This window comes from Petaurus breviceps, unplaced genomic scaffold (assembly GCF_028583685.1).
Source record: "Petaurus breviceps papuanus isolate PSGF00001 unplaced genomic scaffold, PetGlider_PUasm1.0 188, whole genome shotgun sequence".
In the NCBI taxonomy this organism is placed as follows: domain Eukaryota; kingdom Metazoa; phylum Chordata; class Mammalia; order Diprotodontia; family Petauridae; genus Petaurus; species Petaurus breviceps.
Genome location: NW_027185804.1, coordinates 40905962 through 40928595, shown reverse-complemented (window position 1 = coordinate 40928595; position 22634 = coordinate 40905962). Strand labels below are relative to the sequence as shown.

At 35.4% G+C, this 22634-nt stretch overlaps 2 protein-coding genes across 2 annotated transcripts; one reads left to right on the top strand and one right to left on the bottom strand.

Annotated features, from left to right (window-relative positions):
- The first annotated feature begins 7846 nt into the window (after positions 1–7846).
- On the top strand, positions 7847–8764 carry LOC138163544 (olfactory receptor 10AG1-like). Its single transcript, XM_069090994.1, has one exon. The coding sequence runs from the start codon at positions 7847–7849 to the stop codon at positions 8762–8764; it is 918 nt and encodes a 305-aa protein (XP_068947095.1).
- Positions 8765–20376: 11612 nt separating this feature from the next.
- LOC138163543 (olfactory receptor 10AG1-like) lies at positions 20377–21321 on the bottom strand. Its single transcript, XM_069090993.1, has one exon. It carries the CDS (start codon positions 21319–21321, stop codon positions 20377–20379), a length of 945 nt encoding a protein of 314 aa, XP_068947094.1.
- Between the last annotated feature and the right edge of the window lie 1313 nt (positions 21322–22634).

Genomic DNA, 22634 nt, shown 5'->3' with positions numbered 1-22634 from the left:
TACAATGTGATCACTAAGATATTCACACGAGTCTGGAATCAGGTTAGGGATAGGTATATAGTGGTTCAGACTATATAGGTTATAAAACTAGGAGACATACAAAAGGATTATGCTGACTGGCATAATCCACTGCCCATCTGCTCTCTACTGATTGCCAAGTTCACTCTGATATTAACAGCTAGCCTTGATAGAGCACTGCAAGACTGCAAATCCCTGAATAAATGTTATCTCTTATTAGCGTCACAACATCCTTGGGAGATAGTTGCCATTATTATCACCATTTTACAGATAAAAACACTGAGGCAATCAGAGATTAGGTGACTTGTTTGCAGTCACAAATCTAGTAAATGTCTAAGGCCAGGTTTGAACTGAGTTCTATCCTTAGTTCAGGTCCAATGGTCTATCTATTGTTTTGTCCATCTGCCTTCTGGTTATCATGCTCTTGTAATGCTATGATAGAATTTTGAGTTAGAAAGGAACAAAATAAGTCATTTAGTCCAATGCCCTCATTTTAGAGAATAAACTGAATTCTGTAAAGGGAAAGGGACTTATCCAAGGTCATATAGATAATAAGTTCTAGAGCTTGGATTCAAAGCCAGGAACTCTGTCTCCCATTCCAGTTTTCTTGTCTGTACTGCTACAGTGACAGTCTCCTGGTATTTCAAATATATTGATTCATACTTCCAAGGGTTAAAGGGGGATTTAACTTTACATTGTCTTAATATTATAATAGATGTAATAGATGCTACAGAAAAGAGAAGGATTAGGTAAATAACTTCCTGGTTGTTGTTCTAAATATTTACTTAAACTATTTCATTAGTAAGAAGTATCATTAGGCATATAGGTGGCACAGTAGATAGAGGACAGGCTCAGGAAGAACTGAATTTGAATTTTGTCTCAGACATTTACAAGCTATGGCACCCTGTCCAAGTCATTTAAACTTCCTCGGTTTCAGTTTCCTCATGTGTAAAAGACAGATAGTGTAATAACATGTATTTCTCAGGGTTTTAGAGAATAAAATTAATTTAATATATGTAAAGCACTTTGCAAACTATTTCCTATTATATTTTGCCCATTTTACAGATAAAAAAATTGAGGCAAAAGTTGACTTGACAACAGCTTTACTATGAAATAGTAGAAGATCCAGGACTGGAAATAAGACTTTGTCCACTGTCTCCAGTGCTCTTTATATTATGTCACTCTTCCTAATTAATGAATGTAAATGTCCTGGATTTGGAGTCATTAGAACTTACTCCTCATTAAACATCAGAAATTGACATGGGAGATGAAGTGTCCCCACAGAAAAGAGAAGACATGGAGCCCTACTTAAAAAGCTCTGAGTTGAACACTAGAAAAGTTTTTCAGAAGGGGGAAATGATAACTCTCACAAAATTTGGGGGTAGTGCAAGGTTTAATATTAAGAGAGAGGCAGGAGGGTTGGGTAGCAAATATGTTGAAGATGGATTCAAGAGAGCAGTGATGTAAATTCCGACTCTTACATTTATTAGTTGTGAGTTTGGACAAATCCTTCAACTTCACAGAATTTTGAATTTTGTATGGACCTAAACAAGACATTTAGTCCAACCATATCTGAAACCTAACCCAGCTGACAATTTTTTTTTTTAAAGCAATCGGGGTTAAGTAACTTGCTCAAGGTTACACAGCCAGTTATTTCTGGGTGTGGTGCTAAGTATCTGAGCCCAGATTAGATCCTCAGGTCATCCCGACTCTGGGGCCAGTGCTCTTACTCGCTATGCTACCTGGCCACCCTCCCGCGCCAGCTGACAATTAAGTCCCTGTTGCAAGAGTTCCAAACAGAGGAACCCAGTGCAAACTAACTTAATTCACTCCACTGTTAGTTCTTATGATTGTTTCTATTTCTCCCTCTCCCACCCCCACCTCCAATACAGAAATACTGACTTCCAGCCAAACATTACCTTTTTGTACATTTTCTCCCTTGTTTGTAACTCCACACTGTGAGACAAACAAGGATAGATTATAATCCCTTCCTCCAGATAACTATCCAACTTTGTACATTATCTTTTTATCCTCTGCAAAATGAAAATAATAACTATTGTGGCATCTACCTTACAGGGCACCTGTGGGGTTGACATCAGATTATGTATCTAAGGAATTTGGAAACTTAAAGTGCTATATAAATGAGTTATTTTATATTTATACTTTAACAACATATTCATCACAGAAAGAAGCAGCTGAATCTGGGCAAGGTATGTATGAGCTATATTACTCTTTTGGCTTCAACAATTCAGATATTAAAGTTGTTTGTGTGTATCACAGATGGTCTATAAGCTACCTGAGATTTCCAAATCCTGTGATCCTAATCAGGGATCAATATTCAATTAAAAAATAGAAATCTTTATGACACCTGAATGGGAATCCCTTCAACATACATGATCCTGTTTCAGAGGGCACTTTTATTTCCTTAAATTTATTATTAACTCAAACAAAATGGCTAGAAAAATCACATCAAAATGTATAAAGCTCTTTACTATTATGAGAGACTAAGGTAGTATTATTTTTATTGATCAAAGGTAAATAATGTCCAGCAATAAAACAAAGTATAAAAATGAGTAATATACTGAAGACAAGTTTTATTTAATATATCTATATTTTGTAAAGGTGTCAGGAAGCAAGGTTGAAAAATAAGTGAAATCATAGCTATTTTTTATTTTAGAAGCCTATGAACCCACTTCTTTAACTTACAACTTGAATAAGAAGATAGGGGATAGAGAGCATGGCCTATGTTGGTCCATTCTAGTTATAGGTTCATAATCCCAAAATACTTTAAAATTACTGGAAGATGAGATTAAGATGCACATTATTTTTCCAGGCTCCTTAATTTCATTTACTCAAACATGAATTTATTCACGTATTTATTTTCCTCAACATACTCCATAACAACTTTAGTGCAACTAATTTCTGGCAAAGAGAAAGCATTTAATAAATAGTTACTTAATAATTGGGTACATACTAATTGCTGTTTGAATCAACTAATTTGTTATAAGTAAATAGGCAAGTGGAGTCAGAGGCTTAAAATCTAATCCACAGGATCTGGACCAGTTTTAAATCGATGTCACAAAACTCTAAATCAGGAGTGTTTAACTTAAAAAAAAAATTATAGGCCCCTTTGGCAGTCTGGTGAATTTCTTTTCAGAATATATTATTTTTAAGATATAAATTTGAGGGGCGGCTAGGTGGCACAGAGAGTAGAGTGTTGGCCCCAGAGTCAGGAGGACCTGAGTTCGAATCCAGCTTCAGATACTTAACACAAACACACACACACACACACACACACACACACAAAATCCTAGTCGTGTGACCTTGGGCAAGTTACTTAACCCCAATTGCCCTCCAAAAAGCAAAAAAAAAAAAAGATATAAATTAAAAAAAAAATCATAGGATTACAAAGGAAACCAATTAAAGTGAAAATAAATTTGTTCTCATCCAAGTTCAGGAACCTTCTAAAAATCTAGGATTAAGACAAGCATTTCCCTGTGAATCAAATTCAGTAGATCATTACTTCCCAGATTAAAATACATTTAATTGTAAAGCATTTAGAGATGCAGCAATATAACATGGAAAACACGGTGGATTTATCGTCAGAAGATGTGTGTTAAAATCTTGGCTCTTATCTCTGTGACTTTGCATAAGTCATTTGAATTCTGGGCCAACTTTCCTCAACTGTAAAAATCAGAAGGTTAATCTAGCTGATCTCAAAAGTCTCTTCACTTTGAAATCTATAATCATATTTCCTAAATGTGCACTTGTAGATAAGAAGCCGAGGTTCACAGAATTCCCACGTGGACTGAGCTCCCTTGCTATAAGACCAACAACAAGCACATAAAACTTCCTTATTACAGGCAATGCAGCCATTAAATGAACTTCACATCACATACTTGACATGCCTTTCATTGTTGCTATTGCTTTTCATTTTATTAGTGCATCTTATTTCTTATGCAGCCATGATTTTTGGATTTGATATACATTCCCCAATATGTTCTCCTCAGAGAAAGGCTTCAAATGCTCATTTCTTTAGACCTGAGATCAGTTGCTGTTTAGCAATATTCATATTTTAATTTCTTTTTCCAGTGTGACTGTGATTCTTTTGACTCTTTCTTTATTCTACCTTTGTACATTCAAAACTTTTAACATTGCTCTGTATTCCTCAAGCTCCCCATTTTTTATTGCATGACAGAATTCCATCACATTCTGTTAACACAGTTTGTTCAGTCACTTATCAGTTGAAGAGCACCTAACTTATTTCCAGCTTTTTATTAAGCCACAAAAATGTTGCTACAGATAGTTTAAAATGATGCTGGATTTTATTTCTGAATTTTACATTGTGTGGGTTCCAGTAGTGGACTCCACAGTCAAAACTCTTCAAGGGGCCAATGAATTATGTAAACACACACACACACACACACACACACACACATACACAATTCTAAATTGTTTTACAAAATTGTTGTCTTGTTTGTTTCATCAATGATGTATTAGTAGTGTGTATGTGTGTTCCCAAGCTTTCTTCAACATTAACTATTTCTTTATTTTATTATCTTTACAAATCTAATGGTCTTCAGGTTAATGCTATACTACTTTTTTTTTTTAAATTTACCCTGTTATTAGTGATTTGGAATGTTTTTATAAGATGGTTTTGACTATATTTCTTCTTTTTAAAATATTGATATAATTTGATACCTTATCTATTAGTGAATAATAATTAAGGTGGGTTCCTTATGTATGTTAGAATTCAGATTTTATGAAAGAAATCAGATGAAAATATTTTCTAATTTCATAGCTTCTATTAATATTGCAACTGTTTCTTTTTGAAAGTTTTGTTATTTTATATAGCTAAAGTAATCTCTCTCTCTCTCTCTCTCTCTCTCTCTCTCTCTCCCTTTCTCCATCCATCCCTTACTCCTTTTAGAAGCATTTTTATGTAGCTGATAAAATATTGTTCTTAAAATCAGAAAAAAAATGCTCGGTTTAAACCTGGCCTCTGACACATCATTCAAGATTAAACAATTTAGTTACCTCTATGTGCCTGAGGTAACCCCCTGATATTATCTACTAAATGATAGGTAATTTGTATTTGCCTTTGGTAGGGAAAGGTCCCACATAAGTAATATCCTTATATGGATATTGTATAACCTTTACATAAATCATAGTGAAATTGTATGAGCAAGTCATTTATTCAATTGTTAGTTTCATTTACTTAATTAGTCATAAGATTATCACTGAAAATTTTGGGGGAGGTGGTTCTATTATTAACATTAAATTTGAATCCCTGTGTTACAGAGTCAATCAGCTTCTTCTGACCTTCATTTAATATAAGCAAATGCTCATTAAAATCATAAAACATGGGGCAATGATACTCAAAAGGCCCTTAGTTATCAAGAACGGTAGGATTACTTGTGGAGTTTATTACAAAGATGAAAACAGAAAAAAAAAATAAATGTTACCTACTCTGCTCTTACCTATCTTTAGTTTTCTTTTATAATGAAGACAAATTTTGGCATGAAAAAGAAAAAAAGACTAATGAATAGTTGAAATTTTAAGTATTTTGGGAGTCAGAAGTATAGGACTCAAACAATCACCCATCCTTAATAAATTATATTCTAGAGTAATGAAAGTTCTAAAGGATGATTATTGGTAGTTGAACTTTGAAAGACCATGGGGTAAAAAAAAACACCAAAAATCAAGCAAGAATGGATAAGTGCTTGTATTATCTCTTTTGAGTTTGATTCTTGGCAAAAAGATAGGAACTATTATAAAAAGTGAATTATGGGTGAACATTTTGTAAATTAAGTACAGCATCAGGCTAAATCAATAGCATGTCTATCCATGCTAACCTTATATCCATTTCTAGAACTTAATAACGTAGAAAATCTGTTGAGTGATGTAGAAATTATATGCCTATGCTTCAGTAAACTTTTGGCGAAGTAACTAATGCCATTATTATGGAAAATATATTAAGGTCAAGGCTATGTGGAAAATTCCATTCTAGATCTGAGTGTCTTCATTGAGACTCACAAAGTTTGAGGGAGTTAGGGAAGAAATGACTGCCTTAGTTTCCCACATGAGAAATTTAAAGAAAGCACAGAGAAATTAAATGACTTGCCCCAGATCTCACAGACTAGTGTCAGAACATAGGTTAAACTCAAATCCATTTCAGTTCTCTTTCTAATGCACAATACTGGACTCCCTCTTAAGAAAAACAATTAAAAAGTACTCTGTGGTGAGCTAGAATATAGACATAAAAGTAGAAATGAGTAATTTACTGGCATCACTGAACAGACTAGCCACTATAGAGGGAAAATATTGGTAATAATGATGATCTTCAGTATTGAAAGAAGGTACATTGTTTCTTGTCTAGACCTCATCACTTTCTGTGTATATATCACTTTTATCAGTAACTTCCAAATCCTCTATGGACATCTCATCTGTTACTCTCTTATTTCCCTCATCCAGAGGCACAAATTTTGGTCATTCCTTCCAGTTAGTATACCACATTAAGCACTGAGACCATGCTAATTATTACAATATACCTATTTACTTATGCCTTTCTATCTGTGAGCAACCCTCAATTAGTTATCACAAGAGAAAGGGTATGATAAAGAAGACAAAGTAAAATATTATTGCCTGCGAGTGGAACAATGTGACTCACCTTATATAGAGTTTTGGAGGTAAACAATTTCTTAATCCAAATAAATGAACTCAGTAGTAGAGTTCGAAGCATCGGTCAGGTACTTTGAGGCATAAAGTCTTTCTATTGTTTCTGAAACCATACATTTCACAGCCTAACAAATATATAATGTACTACTCGTACCTAAAGGTGAGAGGGTAAGTCTAAGAAAGAGATATGTGACAGGATCCCTGCCATCAAAAATAATTGCACTGGAGACACAGAATATATAAGTATAACAAAATAACTAAATGAATGGGCCATAACACAACACAGGGTTTCCAAATGTCTAAATATGGTTTTAAGATATTGAACCTTAAATATGGTTTTAAGATATTGAAACCACACAAAAGCTTTTGTGATGCCCTGCAAATGGCAATTACAAAACATAGACAATGATCCTAAGAGTACAAGGAAGGTAGAAATCATTTTGAGATGCCGTGGCCTGGGAAAGCTTGAGGGGGAAAAGATAATTCAGTTTGGCCTAGAAATGAGAGAAAGATTCTGATGAGTAGTGAAGAGTAGGGTGGAAATTTCCTGCATAAAATAATTGCGTCAGTAAAGTTAAAGAAATATCTGACTCAATGCCAATCATTGTATTTCCTTTAGCACACCTCCCATTCATCCCTTACCCACCATAAAACCTATGATTCACTTAAAATTTTATATCCTATGAAAATATAAATGTTAAACATGTGCTGGTACTCACATTGGTATTATGGTGATTTAGTATGATTTTACAAGTTTTACTACATCCTTATTGCTGGTTCTACATTCATGCCAATCTTCTAGACTTATGAAGTCATGCAATTTTGAACTAGAAGCAACTTTGTAGCAAAAAGGTACAATATTATCATTTGTAAAGTATCTTCCAATATAGAATATATAATGCAATAGTTGCTGGATGGGGGTTTAAAATATAGAACAATGTAAGATCTCAAAGAGATTTTAGATAATAAGATATAGACTGTCACAATTGTAGAGAAGCTAAAAATATAGAATACCAGGCCTAGAAGGCACATTATTGGTCATCTAACCTAAATCAATCATTTTACAGAAGAGGGAACTGAAGCATTGAGTGAGAATATTGCTTGCCAATTCTGAATTCATGATTGACACAGACTGAATACACAGAACACAATGGCAGTTACAAATCTCACTGATATGGTGGAATTCATTCTCCTTGGATTTTCTGATCTTCCTAATCTCCAAGGGATTCTGTTTGGGATTTTCTTAGTCATCTACATGAGTGTCCTGATAGGAAATGGCCTCATCCTTATCATAACCAAGGTTGATCCAGCTCTCCAGACTCCCATGTATTTTTTCCTTGGGAATTTTTCCTTCTTGGAAATCTGTTATACATCAGTAACTCTCCCCAGAATGCTAATGAACCTTTGGACTCAAAAAAGAAATATTTCTTTGTTGGCCTGTGCTGTTCAACTTGGCTTCCTTCTCATTTTGGGAGGTACTGAGTGTCTCCTTCTGGGTGTAATGGCCTATGACCGTTATGTAGCCATTTGTAAGCCTCTGAATTATCCTCTAATCATGAGCCACAAGGTACGTGTTCAGCTGGTGGTTGCATCTTGGGTCAGTGGGGTCCCAGTCCAGATTGGACAAACATATCAGATTTTCTCTCTGTCCTTCTGTGGTTCTAACAAACTCAATCATGTTTTCTGTGACATCCAACCTTTATTTAAGGTGGCCTGTGGAGACATCTCTCTGAATGAATTCTCTGTCTATGCAGATGCTGTTCTCTTTGCCATGGTTCCTTTTGTGTTGATCCTTGGATCCTATATCAAAATCATTTCCACCATCCTGAAGCTTCCATCTGCCACTGGGAGATCCAAAGCCTTCTCTACATGCTCTTCTCATCTCATAGTTGTGGCTTTATTCTTTGGATCAGCAATCATTATGAATTTACGCCCCAAATCGACCCACACAGAAGGAACAGACAAAATACTTGCTCTTCTCTATACCATTGTCACCCCTATGTTTAACCCTCTTATATACAGTCTGAGGAACAAAGATGTCATTGCTGCGATAAAAAAGTTATTTTAATCTTGACTAATATAATCACCCAAATAGTGGAAATTTCCGATGCTGGTTGTCTGTATACTTATCATGCAATGACTATAGAAACTTCCCATCACTTTTCTCTTTTCTCCTTTAGATAATTTATCATTCCCAGTTAATAATCTCAAGTGTTTTTGGAAAAAATATATTCCTATTGAAACTTGTTGTCACTTATGATGATGGACCATCAAAAAGGAACATTAACATTTTAATTCTCTATTATCATTGATTCTGTCTTTTCTCTTGAAATTAAAGATCAAACTAAGTGTCTAAATTTTAAACACTAATGTTGTACAATACTTTTAGAAAATTGATGTCACCAAAACTATTTTGTTCAGGGACAGAAGAAAAATGCCTGAATTTTTACTTCATATTTCTAAGTCTATACTGTTCCTTAAACTCAGCATTTTACCTCTTGCCTCTTTTGATTCCCATAAGTTGTTCCTTATTCAGGATATATATTTCCTCCTGAATTAGAATTTTCAGATTGTCCACCCTCCTCTAACACCACCTTTTCCATAAAGCGTTCTTTTATACCCCCAGTATTCTATGCTCTCCCCTTTCTCAATTCCAACAGCCCAACTCCCATAAGTTCCCTATTACCTCCCTTCCCCATCCACCTTCTCATGCTTCTCTTGCTTCTTGTATCTGAATGTCAAATTTTCTCTTCAACTCTGGTTTTTTCAGCAAGAATGCTTGAAAGTCCTCTATTCCACTGAATGACCAAATTTTTCCCTGAAACAGGATACTCAGTTTTGCTGGGTAGGTGACTCTTGATTTTAGTCCCAGCTCCCTTGACCTCTGGAATATCACATTCCAAGCCCTTCAATCCCTCAATGTAGAAGCTGCCAGATCCTGGGTTATTCTGATTGTGTTTCCACAATATTCAAATTGTTTCTTCCTGGTTCCTTGTAATATTCTCTCCTTAATCTGGGAATTCTGGAAACTGGCTATAATATTCCTAGGAGTTTTCTTTTTGGGATCTTTTTCAGGAGGTGATCGGTGGATTCTTTCAACCTCTATTTTGCCCTCTGGTACTAAAACATCAGGGCAGTTTTCTTTGAGAACTTCTTGGAGGATGCTTTCTAGGCTCTTACTTTGGTCATGGCTTTCAGGTAGTCCAATAATTTTTAAGTTATCTCTCCTGGATCTATTTTCCAGGTCAGTGGTTTTTCCCATGAGCTATTTCACATTGCCTTTTATTCTTTCATTTGTTTGGATCTGTTTAACAGCATCTTGATTTCTCATAAAGTCATTAGCTTCTGTTTGCTCCAATCTAATTCTGAAGCAATGATTCTCCTCATTGAGCTTTTGAGCTTTTTTTTCCATCTGGCAAATTCAACTTTTTAAGGCATTCTTCTCCTTATTGCCTTTTTGAGCCTCCTTTGCCATTTGAGTTTTTTAAGGTATTATTTTCTTCAGTCAGGCTGTTGACTCTCATTTCATAATTTTCTTGCATTGTTCTCATTTCTCTTCCCAATTTTTCCTCCACTTCTCTTATCTGCTTCTTAAGGTCCTCTATGGCCTGTAACCAGCTTGTATTTTCCTTTGAAGCTTTTGGCGCAGGAGTTCTGACTTCACTGTTTTCCTCCTGTTCCATGCCTTGCTCCTTTTTGTCCCCAAAATAGGAGTGTAATGTTGGAATCTTCTGTCTGCTTTGCTTCCTTTGCCTGCTCATTTTGCCACTCAATTATTTGACTTTTGGCCTTTTTGCCACAGTAGGACTCTGCCACCAGACAGGGGAATTTTTGTCCCAAACGCTGGGGTTTTCTCAGTTGCTGGAGGTATTAGATGGGTGCCCTCTCTGAGGTCTCCACATGCTCTGGCAAGCTGGATATACACCCCAGGACCTCCACCCTAGACTGCAATCCAGATCCAAGCAAGTTAAAGCAAGAGCGATGACCCCTCAGACTGGTGCTTGGTCCCCCTACACTCTGCTGGCCAGGAGCTGAAGCCGCTACCTGGCGCTGGTAGGCTGTGCCGGCGTCTCAGTGGTTTCTAGCCCCAGTGGTAGAAGCCACGCACTCCCAGTTACTGGGTCCCAAAGTCCAGACTGCACTGGCTTCTCACCTTGTCCTTCCCATCTATGTATGGATAAATCTGGAAATGGCCACAGATGCTGCTGATCTGGAGTCCCTCTGGCAGGTGGCTGGTCAGGCCCGCCCTGGGGCTAAAGCCTTGGTGTGGGGCTGGGCTTGGTTCCCAGAGCACTGTTCTGGCCTATTCCTGCCGGCCTTCCAGGCTGTCCTCAGCTGGAGGTTAGCTTCTCTGTGTCATTTTGTAGAAGCAAGAAATACCATGACCCCCCCCACCCACAACTACCTCAAATACCTATAAAAATATGACTCTAAACAAATTTTAGAGCTACAGAACCCACAAAGTGACAGAGAGAAATAAATCTCCCACTGAAGTCAGCCTGGCAGGCTGACAGGAAGGAATTGCCACAGCCCTCTGGGAGCTGAGTGCAGTCCCTCATGAGCCCCAGGATTTAGCCCCAGGGAGGCAGTGGTAGCCAGAACAGACTTCAGGAGAGTGAATCTCCAGCAGCTGCGGTGGTTTCCAAACTTTTCAACCCATAAATACTAAAAAGAAAGTAAAAGGTCATTCAGGAACTCTGTTGGAAAGGAAGGGTGCAGTCCAGCCCCTGACCCTGGGGTGAGATGTGGCAAAGGCATGGTGGCTGTAGCTGCAGCCTGCTGCATGACTGCCTCAGGAGCTCCTGGCCTACAGATTATAGGAGGAGTAAGGAACAATTCAAAGGACAATCACTCTTGCTTTGACATGTTTGGATTTGAGTTGCTTTCTTGGGTAGTGGACCTAGGGTGAGAAACATGAGTTTGCCTGTGATGTCTGTAGAGAGGGCTCCCTCCTCAGACCTCTGACAACATTTGTGAAAAACCTAGTGAATTGGGACAACACTATCTCTGGAAGCAGAGTTCTACTGTGGCAAAGAGCTCAAAAACCAAGCAATTGACTGGCAAGATGAACAAACAGAGGAAGCACAAACAGATCATAGAATCTGACACACTTATAATAATAATATATTATTATTATAATATATTAAATAATAATTAAATTATAAAATTAAATTAAATAATAAAATGAGACACACTTAATAGCCATGTGACTTGGAGCAAATCGCTTAATCCCAATTGCTCTCCAAAAAAGCAAATATATATATATATATATCAAGTAAGAGAAGTGGAAGAAAAACTGAGAAAAGAAATGAGATTGATGCAAGAAAACCATGAAAAGATAGTCAACAACCTGACTGAAGAAAATAACACCTTAAAAAAAAGAGTAACTCAAATAGAAAAAAGAGGCCCAAAAAGTCAATGAGGAGAAGAATGCCTTAAAAAGCTGAATTTTCCAGATGGAAAAGGAATTTCAAAAACTTACTGAAGAGAATAACTCTTTCAAAATTAAACTGGAGCAGTTGGAAGCTAATGACTTTATGAGAAATCGATACTACAAAATAATTTTTTTGGAATATTCCAAACAAATGAAAAAATAGAAGGCAATGTGAAATATCTCATTGGAAAAACTACTGACCTAGAAAATAGATCCAGGTGAGATAATTTAAAAATTATTAGACTACTTGAAAGCCATGATCAAAAAAATAACCTAGAAATCATCCTTCAAGAAATTCTCAAGGAAAATTGCCCTGATATTGACAAAATAGAAATTTAAAGAATTCACCAATCACCTCTTCAAAAAGATCCCAAATAGAAAACTCCTAGGAATATTATAGCCAAATTCCAGAGTTCCCAGGTAAAGGAGAAAATATTACAAGCAGCCAGGAAGAAATAATTTGAGTATTGTGGAAACCCATTCAGGATAACACAAAATCTAGCAGCTTCTTCATTAAGGTATCAAAGGGATATGATATTCTGGAATTCAAAGGAGCTAGGATTAAACCAAGATGATCTACCCAGCAAAACTGAATATAATATTTCAGAAGAAAATACAGTCATTCTATGAAATAGAGGACTTTTAAGCATTCTCTATGGAAAAAAAAGTTGAATAGTAAATTTGACTTATTGAACTTATAAAATTGAAATATATATATTCCTACCTGGTAAAATGATAATTGTGACTCATGAGACTTTTCTCAGTATGAGGATAGTTGAAGGGAATATATATATATATATATATATATATATGTGTGTGTGTGTGTGTGTGTGTGTGTGTGAGTGTGTAGGAGGGTATATTGCATACAAATTCATGTGTTATTTTGTGTGTGTGTATATATATATGTACATATATACATAGATGGCACAGAATCAATTGAATAGTAAGGGATGATATCAAAAAATAAAATTAAGAGGTAAAAGAGGCATATACTGAGAGGAAATAGGGAGAGATAGAATACGGTAAATTATCTCATATAAAAGAGGCAAGAGAAAACTGATACAATGGAGGAGGAGAACAGGAAGGCAAAAGGGAATGGGTCAACCTTACTCTCATTGAATTTTCCTTAAGGAGGGAATACCATACACACTCAATTGGGTATCTTACCCTACAGTAAAGTAGGGGGAAGGGGATGGGGGGGGGGTTGATAGGAGGGAAGTCAGATTGAAGGGGGGGGTAGTTAGAAGCACAGACTTTAAAAAAGAGATAGGGTCAATGTATAAAATAGAGTAAGTGGGGGGTGGGATAAGATGGAGAGAAATATATTCATTCTTTCATAACATATCTACTATAAAAATGTTTTGTGTAACTACACATTTATAACCTATATTTAATCGCTTCTCCTTTTAGTGGGGGTGAATGAAAAGAGAAGAAGGGAAAAAAAATCTGGAAATCAAAGTTTTAAAATCAAATAAAATCAAAATCTCTTTCTCTCTCTGTATATATAATTCTTTTACATATAACTGGAAAATAAAATGTACAGGCATGGGGGTATTGAAATCCATCTTTCCCTACTCGAAAGTCATAGGGAGATTGGGGAGGATATAAGAGAGAGCAGACTGGGGGAAGGGTTATTCATTAGAATTGCTCTTTTGGAGTGGGGATAGGGGAAAGATGGGGAGAAAATTTGTAACTCAAAATGTTGTGGAAATGGGGGCATCCAGGTAGCACAGCCAGTAAGAACACTAGCCCCAGTGTCGGGATGACCTGGGGATCGAATCCAGACTCAGACACTTAGCATCCAACCAGAAACACCTGGCCGTGTAACCTTGAGCAAGTTACTTGACCACAATTGCTTTAAAAAACAAATGTTGTAGTAATGAATCTTGAAAACTAAAAATAAACAAATTAAACAAAAATAAATAAATAAATACTGAAACTACGAGACAAGAATACTATAATAAAGATGACCCTGGGAGCTTGAGGTCTATGACAATAAAATGCAGTGTCCTTCTACTAAATAACCTCCACTGTCTCTTATTACTTCTAAGATCCAATATAAATTTTTTTGTCTTTTTAAAATATTCACGTGCTAGCATATTGTTATCTTTCTAGTCTCTTAATTCATTACTACCTTTGAAAGGTCATAGGTACATTTTGGAATAGTCAATGAATTTTGTCAGAACTTCATTCTGTCCTGTTTTCACCCTCCTCTGGCTTCCCTCCGCCATGCACAGGCTATCCTACATGTCCAGAAGGCTTTCCTCTATAAGGCTACATTCCACCTACTCTATATTTATCTTGTAAATACTCATGTATATGTCTGTGGTATTCCTTCCTACAATGTAAACTCTCTAAGAGCAGGGAATGTCTTCATTTTCCTTTTCTTCCCCAGCCCTTAATACAGTGCCTGGTACAGAGTAACCTTTACAAATGCTTGTTGACATTGATAGAACAAAAAATTCAAAATGGTCCCAGTAATAAATTCTTATTGCTTCCTAAGGAGCAGCTTTTCTAAGTATGGAGAAGGATAGGTCTCCATGAGTAGACTGGACACACAGTGATGGGTTATTTGACTGTGGCAAAATGCAAAATGGCCTTCAGTCTTTTGAGGTTTAGTTCTCTCTCTCCAGGGAAGTTCATGGAAAGATGAAAGGTTTTTTAAAAATATCATTTATGAACATTACTAAATTAAACAGGTATTTGGAGGAATTTAATTACATCAATCCCAATTGAGGTAGACTTACAACAAACAAAACACAGAGACTAAGGGAAATTTCAGATAAACAGGAGGATCAGTAAATCAGTGGGATTTATTAAATGATGATTAGATACTAATTATTATCATAGCCCCATAGCTTCTCTAAAGAAAGGCAAATAAAAGAGATTGAAGAAGAAATAGTTTTATCATACATCCAAAAGATAATAAGAAACATCATTATATTGGATATTTCATCATTTCATTTTTCAGTACTCATAATGAATATTTGAAATAAAAATCACAATGAAATGATCACAGTGTTCATGTGTTTGTGTGAGAATCATAAACTCTGAGAAAGGTTCATTTGAACTATCCACACAATACAAATAAAACTTATGAAGAATGCCTACCATCAAGATTATATATATATTTTTAAGATGTCCAATGAAATAGATCACATGCTACATTCAGAAATGGACAGGAAGAGGAGAAGCTAGATTGCCTTTCACAAGTTTTGTACTAATTTTAAAGATTTCACTTTCTCTTTGAAACAAATGCCAATCTTTTTAATATTAATGATTTTTTTGGTGTCAGTTGGTGATGGGCTAGGGTTCATTGAAAAATACAATATCCCAAAAATTGAAATTGAAAGTCACCTATATAGCAATGAAGAGTATACAGTACTCATTATTGTCAATTGGCACATTATAGACTTATTTACAACTGTGGTATTTTGTGAGAATATTTCTGTGCTTGGGAAACAGAAATGAAGAAGAGAGGTAAGGAGTGAGAGAAACTTTGTCCTTTAATTGGTCCTAAGCTAACCTTAATCTAGAAGGAATATAGCTACGTCCCAACTACTATGAATTATTAATCCTGAGATGTGGTTGAATTTAATGTTAAATTTACCTAAATATTAATTATTATATATTAATTAAAATTATCTAAATATTAATTATCTATATTATATTAATTAAAATTATCTGTATAATACATATTAATTAAATTATCTAAGATATTATCATTAGTTCATGAAATATGCAGTACAAATATACATAATGCAAACACTACATATAATTTATTAATCGCATTAATTAGAATGTAACTGTAATATACTCTCACTAGAGTATACAAGTTTTACTCTACAGCAATACCTGAATGTTACTCATATATTTATAGATGTAGTCTTATGTTTGATAATCCATAAGAAAATTAGCAGTTAATTCCCTCAGTTCATCAATGTAACAGAGGAGATGGGTACAATAGAGATTGACAGGAAAAAGAAAATCAGTTAAACTCTTTCTACATGTCAGATGCTATCCTCAGTTCTAGGGATAAAAAAAAGAGAAAAAAGAAAACAACTGCAACACCTGCCCATAATTATCTTGTCTTCTGATGGGGGAAGACAACGCATAAAAGGGAGTTGGAAAGTTGGAGAGGAATGGCATAAGAGTTATCTGAGGCCAGCTCAGGAGTGGCCACAATGAAGCGGAGAGCATGGAATGGAGATGTGAGCCAGGCAGAAACTTCACAGCAGTGAAGTTTATTTATTCATCTGAGGATCAGGGTTTATATACCTTTTACAGAGCTAGCTAGTTTCTTTATCACATGGGACAGGTTGTACACTTCCCTTGTACTCAGTTCCCTTTGCATCATTACTGTCATGCTATTCACTGCATGTCACGGAGAGTGGTGAGCCAGTATCTTGCTGGCCTGGGTGCAGCTGCGAGAAGTTGGCTGCTTCTACCTGACTAACTGGAATTGGCCCTCAACAGTTTTGTCTGTGAGAAAATCGTCACAAAGTCATTACAGACAGAAGCAGAGCTGAGACAGGAATGAAGCATAGCCATCCTGAGTCAGTCACAAAAATTTACCATTGAGAGAAGGGAGCTGCAAAGGGATGTTACAGATTTAGAAGACAACAAATCTTCTGAGTAATGACATCAAATTTATTGGAGTCCTAAGTATAGTGAGGAGAGGAATAACATATGACTAGCCTGGGCCTATTATTATCTTAATTTTACAAATGAGGAAAGTAAGGCTGATGTAAGTGGTTTCTCAAGGGTTATACATTTAGTAAGTTTGTGAGGCAAGTTTCAAACTTAAGAATTCCTGACTCCAAGGACAGTGCTCTATATATTGCACTGCCTAGGTGCTTCATAAAATGTAGGGCCCCAAAGGAATTCACAATTGGAGACAATGATTGGCATTGCAAAGGACGATTGTGGAGTGAAAAGGCCTCACTCACTCTGGTCATGATGGCAAAATTCTTAGATTCAGGAATACAGAGGAGAATAAAACTTGGCCATCCTGCATCTTTCTAAAAAAGAAAAACAACCCTAAAAGGAATTTACAAAAGGAAGAATATGGCCAGCACAAGAGAGAAATAGTGAAGTGTGAGGAAATGTCAAGTACAATTGAGCCATGCTGGAAAAATGTCCTTTGGGACAGAATCATAGAAGAGAGGGTGGAATGACAAATGGCTGGCTTGGACTTTTCCCCAAAATGGACACACTGAATGGAATATGGCAATGCATAAGGAGGTTAAGGGGAGGTTGACAGAAGGATATTATAAAGCTATGAATGTGTTTTAGATTCTAATATGTTGGTAATATATTAAAAACATAATGATTTGCCATATGAAAGAAAAACTTAAAATATACAGAATCAAGTAGACTTATAATGATGATAGGGGTAGAATATGTTATATCTCAGAAGAATACAATAAATAGTAAAAATAATCATGATCTCAGACGAAGAAAAAAGGGAAATTGGTATTTTGCTTAAACATACTAATGATAGTATGTCAATATCAATTGAAATTATACCTATTAAAAATCTGTAATAACTAAGAAAAAAATACAAGTAAAACAAAAGAAAGACCTATATGGAAAGATAGATAGATTTTATTGTTTAGTCAATTTTTAGTCATATCTGACTCTTTGTGACGCCTCATGGGGGTTTTATTGGCAAAGATACTAGAATGGTTTGCCATTTCCTCCACTAGCTCATTTTACAGATAAGAAAACTGAGATGAACAGAATTAAGAGATTTGACCAGTGTCACATAGCTAGAAAGTGTCCAAGGTTGGATTTGTGCTCATGTCTTCCTGAGTCCCAGCCCGATGTTCTATGCATGAAACAGTAGATACACAGACACAGACACACACACCCGCGCACTCACACACACACTATACCTTTCAATATTGTCATATATATATATGCATGTCATATCTGTATGACATTGACTTGTTTCTTACCTACTTAGAAAAATGGACAAAAAGTTTTCATGTGAAGAAAATATTTAAAAAGATAACTACTATAAACCTTTGGTTATTATTGAATTAAGTCATAAGGAGAATGCCTATATTAAATAAGATATAGTACTTTTACAAAAAATGCATCATATGTTAAAGAATTTTAAAAAAGTAACACAAATTGAGAATTGCAGGAATATTATGCATACTGAACTTATCTGTCATTTGATCAGTGTAGGGAGTTCCAGGGAGCAACATTCCTTGTAATGAAGTTTTAGAGAGCTATCAAGGTGCTGAGTATTTAACTGACTTGCTCACAGTTGCATGTTGAGTATGCTTCAACAAAGTCCTTGAACTATGGGCTGAGTACAAAACCCACTCTCAATCTATCATCAAGTAAGCAATTATAGTCTGCCTTTCTTTATAGAGCACAATTCCAAAAAATTATAAATTATAAAATTTAGAGAAAAATAATGAACCATTATACTGAAATTTGTAGGGTGTGGCTAAAGCAACTCTTGGAAAATGTATATTAGGTCTATCCCAGTTGTGGATAATAATCAAAGGCAATACATAATGTATAATTGTTTGCAACATATAATTACAGACATATATAGATTTTTCCCTTTTTTGTATATCCCTTATAAATTCAGGATGGGATTAGAGTATTAGGTTAATTCATTGATTGACTCAAGAAATAAGTCTGGGCTATCTGTGTCCATTTGGAATGAAATGAATCCCCAACATATCTATTTCCTACATTAAATCCTATTTCTCCTCCCTGATACCTTTGTAGTAATGACGACAAGAACAAGATTATTGGGCATTTTAATTTAGAATGCTTGGGACAATATTTTCTCAGTTCTATCTCCTCCAAACCAGAACCAAGATCGTTTTATTACGTGTTTATCTTTTATTATGTTTGTAATCACTCACTCCTAATCATCATTTTTATGGTTGAAGCAATCTCCTCTCAGATGTTACACAAACTTTGAAATTCTATTACTCTCCCTCTGTTTTTTCCAAGTCTTATACTTATTTGAATATACTTCTACCATTTAGATTTTCCCCCTTTAGAAATGAATAAACTGCATCACTTTTAAAAATAGAAGACTAAACAACAGAAGTTATATGATGATATCTAAGAAATAGGTAGTTTTAAAATGATGGATCAGTCATATGGTAATATTAAGTGATGAATTATAGAAAGGTTTTCAACTGAATTTTTATTTTTGTGAAGCTGAAGTTACATGAGGATAGTCCCAAGTACTTTGTGTTTACCCTTAGTGTCAGACTTAAAGGAGGCCATGAAAGAAAATGATGCAGAAAGGACTGAGATGTGTACCATTAGATGCAGCACACATAGCAAGATCACAGAAAAATTAGTCCAGTGAAGTAATTTATCTTCCAATCCAGTCTTTCAATGTCCTCAGTCTTCTCTGTGTTGCATATATTGCATTATCTTAATCTTTCTTATTCAGCCAATTGCCTCAGTTTGTGTTTTCAACATTAAGATGATAACAAAAGAGTCTTAACAATAGAACTTGTGGTGTATGAGTATAATAGAATACTATTGTTCCATAAGAAATTATGAGAAGACAGACTTCAGAAAAACTTGGATTTATATGAACTTATGCTGAGTGAAGTGAGCAGGATCAGGAGAATATCACACAGAGTAACAGCAACATTATTCAATGACCAGCTTTGGTAGGTTTAACTTTTCTTATCAATGTAAGGATCTGAGACAACTCCAAAAAAATCATGGTGAAAAAATGCTATTCACATCCAGAAAAAGAACTATGGAGTCTGAGTACAGATCGAAGCATACTATTTCTCACTCTTTTTGTTTTGTTTTGTTTTGTTTCTTCTTTCTCATGATTCCTCTCATTGATCCCAACCAATTCTTCTTTATGTCACGACTAATGTGAAAATATATTTAATATGAATGCATATGTAGAGCCAATATCAGCCATATATTCATGCCATACTTGTTTGGAGGGAGAAAATTTAGGACTCAAATTGTTATGGAAGCAAATATTGAAAAGTAAAGAAAATTTAAAAAAATATTTAATTTAAGAAATAGAACTATTTAAGTGGAATCAACTTGTCTTCAAACTCAGTTGACATAATTCTGAAAATGGGAAGAAGTTTCTGAAGGACTTCAAAGTTTTTTTAATGCTGGTAGGAGAGATGAAAAGAGTTATTTTTCCATAGGGATTATGGAATAAGGGCAGGCAGAGTAAGCTTCCATTAGATGGTCTTTTTTTTATTTTTGGTTCTTCATTTTATTCATTTAGTTACTAAATTTTTTAGTGCAGCGATGACATCTTTATTCCTTAGGCTGTATATCAAAGGGTTAAACACTGGGGTCACAATAGTGTAGAAAAGGGAGAACACTTTGTCTGTTCCTGCTGAGTAGCTGGACTTTGGTCTTAAATACATAATAATACCAGACCCATAGAATAAGCCTACAACAATGAGGTGGGAGGAACAAGTGGAGAAAGCTTTGGATCTCCCTGTGGCTGATGGGAGCTTCAGGATGGTGCTAATAATTTTGACATAGGACCCAACAATCAAAAGAAAGGGAACCATGGCAAATAACACAGCATCAGCATAGACAGAAAACTCATTCATAGAGGTGTCCCCACATGCCAGTTTCAGTAATGGGGGAATGTCACAGAAAACATGGTTGAGTTTATTAGAACCACAGAAGGGCAAAGAGAAGACCTGGTATGTCAATGCTACCTGAACTGGGATCCCAGTAATCCAGGAGCCAATCAGCAACTGAAAACACATTTTTTGGTTCATAATAACAGCATAGTACAGAGGCTTACAAATGGCTACATAACGGTCATATGCCATCACACCCAAGAGAAAACATTCACTATTCCCCAAAATGAGGAGAAAGCAAAGTTGTATGCTACAGGCCAGGAAAGAAATGTTTCTTTTTTGGGTCCAAAGATTTGTCAGCATTCTTGGAAGAGTGACTGATGTGTAGCAGATTTCTAAGAAGGAAAAGTTCCCGAGGAAAAAATACATAGGGGTTTGGAGACCTGCATCCACCTTGGTTATTATAATGATGAGACTATTTCCTATCAGGATACTCATGTAGGTTACCAAGAAAATCCCAAACAGAAATCCTCGAAGGTTGGGAAGGTCAGAAAATCCTAGGAGGATGAATTCCATCACAATAGTCACATTTCCTCCTGCTTTTTTTCTCGCTGTGTATTCCATTTTTGGAAATATTGACTTCAGGATGTTCCAATCATATCAACTTATATTATCAATCATATCAGCAAAGCCTTGTTCTCTGCCTCTGTAAAATAATAAATTGGATTACATGTTCCATCAGGTTACTTTTAACATTTTTTTTTTTAGGTTACTACCAGCTACTCATATCTAATACTTAAACTCCTGATTCTCTTTCTTTAAAATGTCTGCTTCGAATGCCTGGAATGTTGTCACTTCTCATCTCTACCTCCTGTCTTCCTTCAGGTCTCAATTTAAATCCCATCTTATAGCAATAGACCATTCTTTGTGTCCTGTCTAGTGCCTCAGATTACTTCAAAATTACTCTGCACATACCTTGTATTACATAATTGGTTACATTATTCTACTATTAGAATACAATCTGTAGAAGGCAGGAATAACTCTTTTTTTATTTTTTACTGTTTACTTTGTTTCTTGAATGCTTAGCACAGTTCCTTGCACATAGTGAGCAATTGAGTAATGAATTATTACAGGTTAACTGTAACTCTTCCAACCCTAATTCTAGAAACTTTAGATTTGTGGATCCAACAACTATCATCTATACCCATTAATTCATTAAAATAATTCACATCATAGTACATAAGATATAGGTGTGTATAATATATGTGCATATACTTAGGTATGTACAGAAACACCTGTGTTACATGTTCATGGCCATGCAAAAACATATATACCTGAACATTCATATATAATAAATGCATATAAATATAATTGATTATATATGTAAATATATACACATACAAATTTGTACATACATACATATGTACCATTATGATTATATTTCCTAACTAATGGTCAAGTTATACAAGAAGTAATGTCAAATTCTTCCTTTCCCACTTTCTTTGTGCCGTTTTCCTTGCCTTCATTCCATATCATCTTCCTTTTTAGGACTCTCCTTTCCCTGAATTCCTATTCCACATTGGCAATGCCATCTCTCTCTCTCTCTCTCTCTCTCTCTCTCTCTCTCTCTCTCTCTCTCCCTCTCACACACACACACACACACACACACACACATTCACATTTCTCTTATTACTCCTTAACCCTCATCTCTATATTTGTTTGTTTGATTTATTCTTTAACTAGGTCATACAAATCACACATACAGGAAGCCTGTATTATAGCAATTGGTGTGCTTAAACCTCAATCCTGAAAACAGTAGGGATTCCTTAATTGTTTAATCATAGTTTGTGTTTGGTTAATTCATATGCTTTATCATTTGTATATTTATTTATCTGTCTCTCCTTCCTTCTTTCCATTTATCCTTTAGAAATCCGACA